The sequence below is a fragment of the Hetaerina americana genome, unplaced genomic scaffold (assembly GCF_022747635.1).
Source record: "Hetaerina americana unplaced genomic scaffold, ioHetAmer1.1.p SCAF_3, whole genome shotgun sequence".
Lineage (NCBI taxonomy): Eukaryota > Metazoa > Arthropoda > Insecta > Odonata > Calopterygidae > Hetaerina > Hetaerina americana.
In genome coordinates this window covers 95065613-95081712 of record NW_027286874.1, presented here as the reverse complement: position 1 = coordinate 95081712, position 16100 = coordinate 95065613, and the positions used below count along the sequence as shown (strand labels likewise).

The following is a 16100-nucleotide window of genomic DNA, read 5'->3' as shown; positions in this document are numbered from 1 at the left end:
GGACTAAGGCATAGTTCTAGGAGGGCTATTTTTCTCAAAATATTGCATGGCCTGATACCGTTCGGTCTGACCTCGTATAGGACAAGCGAGGAATTTCAAGCGAAACAATAAAAAAAACAGCATCTTGGGACCTGTAAGAGGTTACTGGGTTACCAATGACCGACAATCTTATAAGATTAATGAAAATCTGACAACATAAAAAGCATACCTTGATTTTTATAAACTTATTATAAGTAATAGATAATTTTGTTCTTTTTTCAACGAGCACGTTCACTGGCATCAGTGAAGTATTCGTTCGTGATCAGTGGCCCTACAGATTCCATGTGGCGAGTGGAATTCTTCGAACTTCCCCATAAAGATGAAAAATCGCGCAGTAACGTTTAACTCAATAATTAAAGCGTTTGGAAGCCATCCTAGTTTAAATCCTTCAAACAAAATATCAGGCTAAAAAGCATTTTAAAATAATGCATTACATTACATGAAATGACATCCTTAGAAGTGTCAGCGAATCGCCAAAAGACGACCACGAATGCAAGAACTGAAAGGTTACCACTGTAATATCTTAGGCCTAAATCGAAATTAAAGTGGTATTTTGTACTACTACTAATGATAATAAATATTCAAATAACTAAAGAGTTCAGAGGTGATTAATTTGAGATGAAGTATCTATGACTTTTCCGGCGTATGATTTACATGGCCTTTTTTTCAACAATCACCAGGACAGTACTTTCGCGGCCTTAGAAACTTAGGTTGGCAGCAAAATAATTGACCTGGTGGAAAATACAAAAAATGATTCACATGAATTTGGGGGATTCCTCATAATAATTCTTAGAGACTGCGACTTGCAACTGAAGTGAGTAATTTTGCTTCACCAAAGTTGGAATGAGTCGTAGTTGTCAACAAAGATTAGGAAGAAGTTTCACGGTAAACTATAATATATATACATTGATGATTAAATGCATAATATTACGAAGTAAATAAGTTCATACATTGTTTTACTCTTCCACTCGTAGTATGTGGACGATGAATTCCAGTCGTCTTTAGCTGAAAAATTCGATGGTTCGACGAACATGATTTTCATGTCACTGTACCCCTTCCGCTAATTTAGTTTCCAGCAAAACTATTTAACAATGGAAGTGAGAATAGGAGTTGACCACTTGTACAAATGAGGCCGTTAATCGGATCAGCATTATTTCATCAAGCGCTCATTTCCCTATCACTGGCGCTCACACGGAACATATGGAAGACAGTTCCCGGAACTCTGTGGTCCACTTGATTGATATTCTTGGATGCAGACGTATTGATAAATTTCTTTTGGCTGAGACCATGCGAATATTATTTCGAAGATACCTGTTAGCATTAAAATATTTTTATTGGGAAAATTTTCCAACCACACTTGACACCAAACGTGTTGAAATTGAGATGACTTCAGAAAAATTAATTGGATCAACATCTATATTTATAGTGGGTAAGCACTACCTGTTAGTATTAGTCCACACCTACTAAGCTGACCTAAATTTTACCATCATTGATGAATCACAGTACCAAATTGCTCTAAAAGTAATCAACTAATACACCGACCATTCACTTGTGTAGGCACCGCCATTTAAGCATCAATTCTTTGTCTTGCTAACCGTTAAATTTCCACAGACAACAAAACCAAGTCATTTTGCCTGATGCACGAATATTCCAAAAATTGAGTTGTATGCACAATCTACAGAACACAAAATTTTTCATGGTGTTGTAGTGCATGTTTTCATACTGGAGGGACAATTCTCATTTCATAGACCAACTTTTCTCCATTACGTATTAATAAACCAATTGACCTAATCACCTTAATTATAGGCATAGTTCCTCTTCCCATATATACCGGCTTTTTTAAGGTCCACTACAAATCCTAAAAACGATGCACTACAACAAACAAAATTTGTAGATCCACTCTCCTTGCCTATTCAGGTATGGCTACATACCTTCTTAAGACTATAGTACTACTGCCTGTCATTCAACTCACTTCATAGATGTGCACTATCACCCTATTGCAATTTTAATATTCCAATCCTTTTCTTTAGCCACCTACTATCAGCCATGTGTGACTGGATTACACACAAGACTTCCTCTTGTCCACTTTTTGTTACGAGAAAACTAGGCATGACCATAGGGTTTGCCATTGAAGCAAAAATATTAATCCAACAGTTTCAATTAATAACGTTAAAAACTTAACAGACAATACTACACAAGTCAATGCCATGGTTCAGATAGCTCTTAAAAACAGCTTTGATGTTAGCATTTGAAACTATCTCATAATTTTAACTTTAAGTTTTCATGTATTAATTAATTCATTTGAGTATAATAAATGCCATGTTCTTTAAATAAATGTCCTCAGCTTTTGCCAGAAATGTTTTCTGCAAAATGCAATCATTTTTACTCAGCAGCAACAGAAGTTTTCATAACAACACATCGAAGGTTCTTTTGAAAGAAAAGACCATTTCTACTAGCGTAAATTCAACTGAAATCATCACGTAAATATAACAGAAATGATAAATAGCCAAATGAGGTGACTGACTGATCAAGATATTGCAAGGCTAATCAGTAAGCTCTAATATAAATTTGCCATATTATAAATTGAACATACCACCAACTATCACTCGCATCCAATTGAAATATGATGAATGTAAATGTCTCGATACAAACAAACCTGTTTCCTTATATAGTCATCGCAGTAATGGCATCTGCTTTTGCAGGGTAATTTGGGCTTTAGTAGCCAAATAAATGTCTTTGAGGTCAAAATGGCCTGAATAGCAAAACTAAAATTAATGAAATATTCTCTTGTAGTCAACACTCGTACCTATAACTGAAATTTAGATAAACACTGTAACCTGCAATGAACCATGTCATTTTTTTCTCAAGTAATTTCACTAAAACTTCAGCTTCCAATAAGCATTTAAGGCTTATCATGACATGACAGATCTAAGTGCATATAATAAGAATGCCAAAAATAGAATTCAAATCACATTTGGATTACTAAGAAGGGCTATTATCAATAATTTGGTCAGAGATTTTATAAGTGAACTGTCTTTAAAAGTAGCTAATAGTCGTTTTAACTAGTCTTTAAAAGTAGATAATATGAATAAAATTTAAATTTTAAAAATTGAGACAAATTTTTAAAATTTAAATTTTAAAAATTGAGAAATTTTCTGGAGTAAAAATGCATTAAGAAGAACAAATATAACATTTACCGAAATTGCTTTATTGTACATTTTGGAATGTGGTATGCCACCAATAATTGCCATTTTAAGTTATCAACCAAATATCACAATAGTGGAAAACATTCAGACTAAGGGAAATAACCTTGGATGAATTCATTACCCTCATAGACACATCACATGTGTGACTTGAACCAACATTAAGCCTTTGGGGCACAGATGGAACTAAACTTAACAAGTGGACTAGATCATAAAAATATAACAAAAGGAAATCAATTGTATAAGTGGGACTTATTGCTATGAGCATACCATTGATTTCAACGTATTTCGTTGATGAACACTTATAAAAATGAAAAAAAAAAGTATTTTGACTTGATGGAAACACTGAAGACCTTTTTAATTTTACAATACATTGATAGATGAAAGTTTGCAACAAATGTAAAGAAGAAAAAAAGATCAAAGATATTTAGACTTTCTGCTTTAACTTGCAGTATCATCTCATCAACTCTTTAACTTTCATTTAGTCTTTGGCAAGTTAAAACTAACACCCACATGTGGTGTATATTGCTCATGCAACACTACTTGCTAAGCATATTTCCAATGACCACATTTTAGATAGCTCACTAGGACACAGTATGAAAATGCTTGATCCTACTTGAGTGCTTCAGATCTTACTTTTCAAACTCTTCTACGGTAATTGCCAGACAATGAGAACAACAACAACAATAACCAAATAGTAATTATTTCACAATTTGACCACTTTGTTCAGTGTTTCTTAAAATATGAACCAAGCACACAACTGAAATTTTAATTTTTCCTTTTTGGCCTACAGTATATTTACAGCATTTCTCACCTGTGTGAATAATGCTATGACTAGAAAGCACATAACACACACACGCACATACAAGCACATTTACATTAACTCGAACATACAATCATTCACCCTTGATGAAAACAAATGACAATGTCTGAGTTATTTTAGATAAGTGCTTCAACCTCCACCTTTCTGTAAAATAGATTTTCAATCATCGAAATAGATTTTCAATCATTTTATTTTGTCCAAGGTATGCAAGGAGAAACCTGTTCCAAATTTCCACCAATATGCCACAGGCAAGGATTAATCCAATTTTTAGGATATGCAAAATCCTTTTTTCCATTTTATTAGGGTGGAAGTTCAACAGCACCACCTAAATCAGGTCCTAAAGCACATATTAACTTAAGTTTCTGTACAATGATGAAATATCTTAATCCTCTTCCACATTTTTTTCACAAGTGAAATTTGGCTTTCCTGACATGGAAGCCATAAATATCATGACATAATTATGGCAATACATTTAACTGTAATGAAGTATGGGCAGGTGGATGTCAATTTTTAAGATTTTCGTAAAACTGGTCCTGCACTATTTATTACTTGTGAATTGTGGACTCAGAATCTCTGTGAGATCAATCAATTGAATACACAAAGGTAGGACCAGCTTCCTTCCTATTCACAAAAACAAATATCCAACATTTAGAATACTGGCCCATTATTTCATGTGCAATATAGTCACAGTGCCTTTTCTTTCAACAAAATAAAATATACAGTTTTAATCTGTACAGACATCTACATAAGAAAGATATGTTAACATTTATATTGATACATACAAAACAAATGCTCAAATTTACAACATATACTCTGCTAAGAGCACATTGTCTTAGAGTACCATTAGAGATCAGCTATACAAGTGTTGGTACGTTTACAACTTATGGGCACTAATCTACTGCCTACCCATGCAGCACACAAAATATTCTTCGTGATATAACTTTAAAATAAATTAATATAAGTTAATTTTTTACTTTTATCTCCTAAAATCTCTTCATACCCACCAGCATCAGACATTGTGAAACAATACCTCAGATTTTACTGGCCCATAACATACTCCGTAACACTCCTATGGCAGGAAAGTTGTAAATAATAGCATAAAGGACAAAATGAAAATGCTGCTGTTCATGTTTACTCATCAAAGAAACAGCAAGATTATCTTGCCTTGTTGTCAGATCCTTAGGAGGATTATATACAACCTCTAATAAGCTGGTGCCTGGAATTCACCACCAACGGGACCTAAAAATGACAAATTTTAACGGTTACACAGCAAGAAATGCTAACAAGGCACCATACAAGAACATAATCAAAGATTAAACCTTAAAAAGCAAATATAACAGTTATTTAATCATAAACACTTAAGCGAGGACTAAAACTACTAAACTTAATTTTCTAAATGCTTCAAATTCTTACAAGGTGAAAAACTATAAAACTAAAATATTGTACTGCATTTATACAACAATGAATTCTAATATTAGTGTAATTTTTACCAGCATACTTAAAGTGTTAAATAATATTATTAAATGCCTAATTATAACTTTAACTGGAAAAATTTCAATTTTTATACTTTGATACACAATATAAAATTACCATCTTTACTAATATCAATAAGAAACAATAAACACACGGATTCAGAAAAAGTAAATATGGCCAAAACTTGAGACAAGTGCCATCAGCCTATAAAAACAAGTGAGTTTTGGATTGGTGAGTAAATGGGTTATAAAAATTATACAAATATAAAAAACTAGTTTTCCTTCCAGGCTATGACTGTTTGCTTTGAAGGTAACTTAAATGTTCACAAATCATGCTTAAAATTACATAGTATATTCATTTTCTTTAAACAAAATTTAAATAAGCATCCATAAATACCATTAATGGTCTACAAAAAAAATTACTAAACCACATTATCTATAAACCTTACCTTACTTTTCAAATATACCTCATATGCACAATGATTAGGTGCAAAACAATTATTTAATCAACTATTAGATTGAGGTTCACCACATATATGAAAATCCCATTTCCTTCCCAGAGGAAAAACCTAGACCATTTTCAAAAAGTTTGCCTTCTATGTATTAATTTCAACAACGGGCGAGATACTTGCTTAAAAATGTCTGGTGAAAGTTTGCACAGCCCTTTACCAGAGATGGTCATTATTTTATCATGTACATAGTCACTATCCGTATTCACATACACCCAACATTTGAGAAGTTGCATTTGGTGGGTGAAGAAATCTGGTCTTCTCCTCACACTAGAGACATAAATCTACTATTACATCTACATCTCAGGTGGAATGGCATACAGCTTTGGAAAAAGTGACAAAGCGAAGATCACGGTTACACACCAGGTGTAGTAAAACTCATGGAACTTGAGGCATTGAAAGCCATTCTGCCTTTTTTGCCCTGTGTGGACGAGCATTATCATGGTGATGAAACAAGTCTACACCAGCCTTCTATTTTCTTTCATTCTACTGACGGACCAGGTCAAGTGAAATCCATGTCCTTCAATTAAATAAGATAATCAGTTTCTCTATCCGCGATTGCTATAAACACCTGTAGCTGTAATGGGTCTTTAGCAGGCTTCATTATGCAAGGCTGTGGCTGTATTGCTTCCTTTAAAGCTCCTTGCTCATCAGCTGACAATACTCTATCCATAGGGGCATTGTCATATACAGCACCCATTCACTGATGAATGCTAATGTTCGCACAACCCTACATCATGAGGAATTCATTGCCATTTAACCATTCTTTGCATGCCTGACTTTGCAGGCAAATGCCACCTATTGTTATGATAATCAGAAATTATTTCAAAACTAGATTGCATGTGTCTCAGATTGGTGTTACCAGAATTATTTCATAAGAACTGGAACTTTCCATAACACCCATTTATATTGATTGGACAATGGAAATAATTTAAAGAGTACCTTAAAATTACTATATTTTACATTATTCAATCGTACTTTTATTCCGGAAAACTACATAGAAAAATCTTGTCAATTTAAGTTTTAGGTAAATAATAAGGAACTCTTTCCAAATGCGATGCAACCTAGACTTTCTATTGAGCTAAATACAAGTAACGGGGATAAATACTTCACTTTTGCTAATGCCATAAAACTGAATAACTATTCAGAATTCAAAATAAATAGTATTTCGTACACCCATAAACATGCCCATTATATGCAGCATGCACAAAAGTTTTAACCAACACGCAGGATACTCTATCCTTGCGATAACTGATGGGTCTAGAAAACATGCAACATTTTTACTGCAGTTTTGAATAACTTTGAAAGAACTCTCACATTCCATCACAGTTTTAAGCTTTTGGCAATTGCTGAGCAATTTGGCAATTACACTCCAAAATTTTATGAGTTTTTAAGAAGCAAGATGCTGTGATGAAATACTGTACACACAATGTTACAATGAATGCCTGTGACATTGTATGTACAGTATTTTGTCACAATATCTCATTCTTTTAAAGCCCCAAAAATCTAGGAATGTAAGAGGATGCCTCGACAGCTTAACTAGCAGAGCACTCGGCCGGACATTGAGGGATTTATGTTCGAATCCCAGTCAAGGCAAATGATTTTTACACACTGAAATTGTTGCATTGTAATGCACACTTAGCGGATAACTCTGTTAAAAGTTACTGTCGTGGCATCTCCCTCAGTTTCTTGTAATTTGTCAGAATATTGATACTGGTAGAATTTGTACACCAAATTTCCAAAATATTTAGTCACAGAGAAACCCAAGAAAAGCCAAATAGTAGCATACATATAAACTAAAAGGACAAATCGAGCAAGCTATAATAGTAATTGGTATTGTTTCATTAATTTTCTCATTTATTCACCTAAGAATGAGAATTTTAAATTAATTCAAATAATGATTACATGTGAATATGTAATAATTTTTTTATAGATTTAGTACCACAGGAGTAAAATATTTCTTAAAAGATAACTAAAGAAATTTTTCAAACCTTTAGGCTGGTTTCCAGAAAATGGAGGATCTTGATATCCAGTGCCCTCTGGATAGGATGAGTAAGGATTTCCACCTGGAACAGCACCGGGATCAGCTTCATAGCTTGGAGCAAAAGCTGCCTCAGCACCTTGGCGGAAACGTTGGTATGCAAACCAGGCACACCCAGCCTATTGACAGGTCATTAAATACAAACTTCATATGAAAACATATTACACAATATATTACATTTAAACAGATTAAAATATCAAATACTACTTTCATATTACTTTAAATCTGTACTAGGGTTTCCACAGCGTTGAACTGTCTGTCTCTGAATTTCTGGGTTCTTCATCCATGTTAATTGTCTTCAGGTGATGACAGTTTCACTGGCCATCCTGCCCGAGTCTTCAGGTCGTAGGTATTTCTGGAAGCTTTCTTGTCTGCCAGCCCTTTATAAGGCGGACAGAACAGCTTTCAAAAATACCTTCAACCTGAAGACTCAGAGAGGATGGCCAGCGAAACTGTCACCGCCCGAAGACAACTAACGCAGATGAAGAACCCAGAAATGCAGAGAAAAGCAACTTTAAATAGATTATAAACCAAATTTACAAATATATTAAGCCAATGATAATAAGCCTTTTCGACTAATCGAATTTCAGCAAAACATCCACATACCTACAACGTATCACTAGTACTTCATCTGAAAATATAAACTTTGATAATACACCAATACAGCTTTGCTTTACAATATGGCTTATATACAGGCACACTGTCAAATACTTTGGCATGCTGTGATATTCAAGCTAATTCAAGTTGAAAAATGCACTAAAGTACTGATTACATGCAGTCTAAAGAATAAGATAGTCTTCTTCCACAACTACATTTGGAGAAAATGTTAAACATTAAAAAAATGACCTAATATTTTATCACTGAGACAAGAAATCAGGTTTGAAATTGCAGTCATTAAACTTAAACATTACACATTATTTTATAGGAGCTTAGACAATAAATGCACACTATTTTCTCTTTGCAATATTCTGTTCACTGATCATTCCAGGAGCCTAAATAGGGAAGCAGCCAAATTAGAAACCAGCAGGTGAATATCTTTTTAAATGGTCTCTCCTTCATTACACAGTTTAATTAAACTGCGTATGTACAAGCTTGCACTGTACACATATTTTAGAATACAACTTTGCTGTGATCTATATTAGGTGAACTATATTTGGTTGAGATAACAAGAGTGGAAAATATACTTAAAAGCACTAAATTTGTCACATACTTAAAGTATTGAAATCTTAAGCAACCAGAAAATGACACATTCACCATTTTTTCAGTCCAGGTAATACATATTGCTGTATGAAGTCCTCTAGCCTACTGGCCATCATAGCAAACACAACTGAGTGACTTTCATCATGGCAAATGAAGAAAATTACTTTTCTTAATATGGATGAGCACAAATTACAAGGATATCAATAAAAAACTAAATTGAGGCACTTAATAAAAAAAGAAATGAAAAATAGCTTCCTTCACCGCCTAAAACAAAATGTTGCGTAATGACGCCTATTTATTTCACACAAGAGGAGAGAGACAAACTCGACCATATCAGGGTCAAAATTTTTAGATACTTCTACCACTTTGCAAATATTGTCAACAACTCTCTGCTTCAGAAACGAAACAACAGCACTGAAATAACAATGTGACAAGAAAAAAACATTTATATCATGAAAGGATTGAATTAAATAAATGTTACAAAATCTACAAATCAGAAAGCCACTTTTTTATCCCAGAGAAAAACTTTACCGGTGTAAACCAATTTCGAGCTTCCAATGCTATTCATAAATATCAGTTTACATGTCATGAGGTTTGATTTCGGAGGTCTTGACAACTTTACTAGTTTTTTCCAGCTTCAGCAAAAATTTTGGAGAATAACATTAAGAACATGGGATAAAAATTGCGAAGGAGTCAAGAGAAAAATTTCTCGCACAATCAATCCAATTTCAATGCACTGTTGCATTGAGCCCACAGAAACAAGCAATATTTCATGTATCCTAAAGGTTTCATGTATCATTTATATTAATAATATTTTATTTTTTCTTCCATTAAGGATAAATAATGATACATACAGTATCAGATAAATATGCCTTTAAGTATTTTCATAGACACTGGGATTCACTTCTCACAACCAGATGCACTTAAGCATTGACATGGCTTCTTCACAAACAAAATTGGTAAGATTTGTGATATACCATGCACCTGTTTCTTCACAACTACATTAAATTAAACAATCTAAAACAGCAGGTCCTCGGAAATTTTTGCATAGAAAGCCGCTTATGCTGCAAGAAACAATAAAGGTGACCATCACACATCATGGCATGAAACTTTTTTGAAAAATTAACTACCGAAATCCTTTGTTGACATTCACACCAAAATTGAGGCTAGAATTACTCCATGCCCCTCATCAGTTTCGCATACTGTATCTCCCGGCCCATAAGCCACTGTTTTACCCGAAAATGTGCTCTAAAATCAGACCATCTTATGAGTCAGGGGTTTACTGGCATAACTTTGACCTATGTATAAGCACAAGCCAAATCGCTAGAAAAACAGTTTTTTCCCCGCATCTGACATAGAAACTGGGTGCATTTATTATAAATGTAGATAGTACTGTGTTGAGCAACAGTTTTCATATTTTGCTAAAAGTACTTCCTAAATAAATCTTAAATGTGTACAACGTAGCATGCTTCATGTAAAAATGCTATTTTCTTTGCATTTGGTGTTGACATCGAAATACTTTGATGTTTTCTCTCTGATTTAAGAATTTTTCACAATTTCTAGCCTTAAAATCACAGTGAGTCTTATGTGTCAGGAAATAAAGTGCTACTCAACAGCCTTTTTAATTGGAAAGTGAAGAGAAATAGTATTCAAATAATTACAACCTAAGTTAGGGAAGCCCAAGAGAAATAGTTTCCTCAAATACATGCACTCAAATGACTACTCAGGAGAATTTAGATAAGGAAAATTTTGATTTGGATGGTTAAAATTATCTCTCTAAATCCAATAAATTATGTGAATCACCCCAGATTATCTGTATGGAAAAAATGACATCTGATTTTACATTTCTGTTTGTTTTCCTTTTCATTCTTTAAAAAAGACTTTCACAGCAGATTACCATAAAAAATGTTTATCTAAAAGTCAAATAAGATTGACAGATTACTTGTAAATAGAGAATTAACAGAAAACTGGTAATTACACATTTTTGAAGATCAAGATATTTACCACTAGATTTAGAAGCTGGCTTTAATGTCACCTAGAGAAGTTACAGAAGGGAATTACACATCAAACAACCATTTTACTTTACTCAATTTAAAATAGTATGTAATGCAACCCAAGCATGAGGACAATATAATTAATCTCCCCAAAGATATAATGAATAGGGGGATGCTGTCTACTCCACTCCGCCAGTTAAATATTTTAAGTAGAGGAGATTGGCTGTGGCTAAACTCCAAACAACTCTAAAGCCTTCATTTACTTGGATTATGTTTTTTAAAAGAATCTGTGATGCATTTGAAACATTTTCAACTATTCCCGGAATTTGATCCCAAGAAATTTTAAATTTGTACCTATTATAGAAGGACATGGAAGTCCATGGGTAAAGCATTGGGCTTCAAAGTATAAGGCTTAGGTCTAATTTTGGGTGCCTCCAGGTTATCCTCAGGTTTACCCAAGCTATGCCATTTTATGGACACCAGATCATCTTGGGAAATCAAGAGGCGATGGAAAGAACTGATTACACTACCTGATGTATTAATATCTAACAAATACTTGTTAAGTATCATGTAAGTGCTACCCTCAACTGTCAAACCTTTGGACTGATTACTGCACTAGTAGTTATCTATAAAACATTTCGAACGGTCAACTTTTGGAACTAGCAGGGTTCGCTCCATTCTAATGGCCATAAAATTGCCTATTTCTCACATACGCTTTACTTGAAAAAAAAAACTACTTGCAATCGAAGAATTTATTAATGTTCCACCCTTTTACATATTACCAAGTCGAGCAGGAAATATATGAAAAGAGGCAAAAAGAGCTAATGAAATACTACTTTGCATAATTAACTAAAATCCAAAGTTTGATTAAATGAGCCCTTTGAAATGGAATTCCAGGTTGTTGTGATGAAAAAGACTATATTAATAAGATTTCCCTGGTCTGTTAACATACATCAGCATACTTTTCTTCAATATAAACATGACAATTAATAATTAGTTAGAAGCTGACTACCTCAGGTACAACGGGATCGTAAATATAAACATTACCATCACTGAACATTTGAATCCTGGTATTTTATAACAATAATGTGCCAGTAGTATTAACAGCTTCACAGCAATTATTAATGCTGTTATGAAAAAAATATGCACATCATTTTCAAGACCTTTAAGAGCAAGGTGACTTGTCCCAGACGGACTAATTGAATATTTTAACCTACACAATGAGGAAGAAAAGGATGATTGTAGAGGCCCAGGCTGGAATTACTAGTAAGCTATATAACTGTTTTGCTGGCCATAAAAGACTCATTATTCTTAGAAAAATGCTATCCTAACCAAGACAAATTCTGGTCATTTACATAAAAACCCAATACACAATCATTAAACCAAAAATGTTTGCACAGACATTAATGCATGGATAGAATTCTGTTGAGCTGAGGCTAGAATCCTTCCCACAGTGAGTTGGCACATATTACACAAAGTACTTCATCACAACACATAAGTAATGGCACGCACTACAGTTTAAAAAAGAAACCTTTCCCTCTCAATTTGACAAATGCTTTTAATATTATGCCAAATAGATAAAATAAGGCATTGTGCTAATAAGGTAAAAATCATGATTTAGAGTCAAATTTTTTCAAGGCTTCCAACTACAAATTATTTATCCATGTAAAAAAGTAACCTTTCAACAATTGTCTAATTTGCCCTCATACTGCAGTTTTTCCAGATTCCATCACTAACACCCTGATGTTCTTTACCAAGTTATTCACTCAATTCTGTAAAGCAGTCTCCACTAATGTCTACTTTTCATTGAAGAAGCTCTCTTCATAGCTAAAAAGAGAAATTTTGCTTTGTTCTTACTTGAAACTTATGTTTCCAAAACTCAAAATTTATTGAATGAAAAAATAATAATTCCATTTGATTACCATCACAATAAATAGGTATCTCATTTGCATTGCAACTAAGAATATCAACTTGATTCTGAACTTAATAGGAAAACATTAGCAAATACATGTTGTTAACAGAACCTTGACAAGTTTGAGTAACACGCACTAACAATAAGAAAAACCATTTATCCAGAAAATAATTTACAGTAATAAGGCAAAAATCAGTAAGAATTACTTACAAATCATAATCGAAAATTTAATATGGGTATAAAAAGTCAAGTTATTAAGTGAAAAAAGTCACTAAGAATTACATAATGCATTCTAAAACCTTTTTTGTTAAGGGCCGAAAGTCTTTTCAGATAATAACCTTTTAAATGTTAGGGGTTGATTATGGTGGGTTTGGGACCATTTTATGGACTAATTATATCAACCAACAGGTGGAACTAAGCAGGGTTAAATTAAATAAATGTGCACTGCAAATTCTTTTTTTTTAAGCTAAGTGCAGAAAATATAATCAAGAGGCAGAGGAAACTCATTAAGTTTATACACCTAATATGTTTGACAGACTAATATTTTGGTATGATTTTAAGGAGAAAAATGAAACTTCAGCGCCAACAAATAAATTCATCTTTCTAGATTCTGAAAAACATATTTGCAAAGACAACAGAATAATAAAAAATCTTCACAAATGAAACTCAGTCTGATGGAGATTGGATGGCATTCTGATACAGGTAAAAATAAAACGAATGTTAAAAAAAACTACTGCATACTAAAAAGAAAAGAAAACTATCATGAGGACTAAAAAATGGCAAGTTACCAAAATTGAACTATGATGGAAAATATATTCAGGGTTTTATTACAATCTGTACTAAGTGAGCACATCTGTCAATGTTCAACAATGCAATTTATCTTCTGAAGATATGCAAACATTCTGATAAACATTTTCATCTCCAATTAAATTACAAAAAGCTCATTTTCTGGGGAAATTGCCATTGGAGGTGAATGTAACCATCCGATAAGGGTCGACCTAACTTGACACTAACAAAATTGTTATCAGAGTGCAAAGTAATTTAGGGAACAACCTTAGAAATCACTCAAATGCATAATAAAATGGCAGCTGTAAATGTTGGCATGCAATACGAAATTCATCTCATGCACATTTGAAACGTGAAAAAATTCTGTATCTCTATGAACATTAGCCACTATTTTGATAAAGGTAAGCAATAACTTATTGATAAATTCAAGCAGAAAAGAAAAATTGAGATAATTCATACCCAAGTGAAAATTGAGAAGAAGGAAAAGGCAATAGCAGCTTGCAAATTATTGACTCCATAGTTTCCATCAGGAGTTTTTGATTGGCTCCATTCGTTTGTTAGATAGCAAAACCCAACAAAATATAAGAATGCCCAGAACCCTGAAATTGAAATGACAAGCTGTGAATTTTACTGCAGGGAAGTTCAAATAATTACAAATCACAAATATTTAAGCATATAACCAATATGGCCTTTATTCCCGTGTTTGACAGACAATGTATTACACAGTAGTCAGAGAACTTCAACTGCACACAATTTATGAAATTCACGTCATTCAGGAAGACATGAAATGTATAAATAACATTATACTTTCACAGATATTCAACAACACTGTGAAACAAACAATACAACTAACATAAAAAGTTAATTTGCCGTTACGTTAATTGGATAACAAAGGTGCACGAACTAGTACACTGTACAAAGCAATAAAATTAGTATCAGAATTATTACAAAAATATTTTATCCCACAGTGTGAATGGTTAGTAGCCAGAATAAAGAATAACTATTATTGATTAATTTTTATATCAGATGCTACTTACGCTTTTGTGCCTAAATGCAAAGGAGTTGAAATGAGTAGCATTCTATTAATACAAAGTTACTGATATTATATTAAAACGAAACCCCTGCTGCATTAAATATTACTTTAATTGCATTAGACTTATTTCGAGACTGTAATTCTAAATATGTTTAAAAGAGTTTTAAATACCTGAAAATCCTAGGTCCAACAGTACATAGTGTTTCCTAGTTTTTACAGATGACATCTGTTCAAATAAATATTCACCGACAAGAAATCCTATAGAGGCCACGAAAGCAATGACCCCTATTCCAACTCCGTAATTGCATGCATTTGCATCTTTGTTATATAAGCAAACATCCTTGTCTTCATCAACATCATATTTGTATCCTTGAGATGATATACAGCCGAATACGATGATGGAAAAGAGCTGCAATGGTTCAAATTTTAGAAAAAACACATTAATATGAATGAAACTGATTTGATTTAGTAGAACCCAATTAGTTTCAATTTGCAGGAATTAGACGTAGTAAAAATTTTCAAAGAATAAAATTACTGGCAAACAATAGTATCGCAACTTAAAAACGCCCTCAAAATACTACAACTCCTAGAGTACAATTCGAACGTAACTCATCAAGATACAACAGGATTATACTCTTCGCGTCCAGCTAACAAATACCGAAAAACTTAACTAATGACATTAAGGAAAATTGGAAAACGTAATTAACTAAATTTAGCCAAATATTAGACTAAAAAATCAATAGAACACGATCGTCTCATCTTTAAGATTCAGGCGAATCATGGCGGACAAATGTCAAAATCGATGCCCCCTGATAATGACGAGAAGATGAAAAAGAGAACATCTCAAAATCACAGAATGTGAACTGGTGGAAATCAACTCACTAAACATAATGCCCTTAGAATAACTTGAGGTCGCTGAATGAATTGTAAAGGATCGAATGGAGTTCCTGCTTTTCCACCTCCGTACGCTCCTCCGGCCTCCATCTTTGCACTACCTCTGTGTTCAATAATGTAACTGTAAGGCGTATTCAAGTGAAAATTGGTGTTCTTTCAGCACTGCCCGGAATTCCTTTGATTACAGCATGAAA

The 16100-nt window shown here is 33.4% G+C and overlaps 1 protein-coding gene across 1 annotated transcript; it reads right to left on the bottom strand.

Annotated features, from left to right (window-relative positions):
• Window positions 1–3226: 3226 nt before the first annotated feature.
• On the bottom strand, window positions 3227–16008 carry Syngr (synaptogyrin). Its single transcript, XM_071587530.1, has 5 exons — window positions 15895–16008; window positions 15184–15421; window positions 14439–14578; window positions 8038–8206; window positions 3227–5304 (listed from the first exon to the last, which is right to left on the bottom strand). Exons 1-5 carry the CDS (start codon window positions 15994–15996, stop codon window positions 5267–5269), a joined length of 687 nt encoding a protein of 228 aa, XP_071443631.1. The 5' UTR covers window positions 15997–16008; the 3' UTR covers window positions 3227–5266.
• Window positions 16009–16100: the final 92 nt, after the last annotated feature.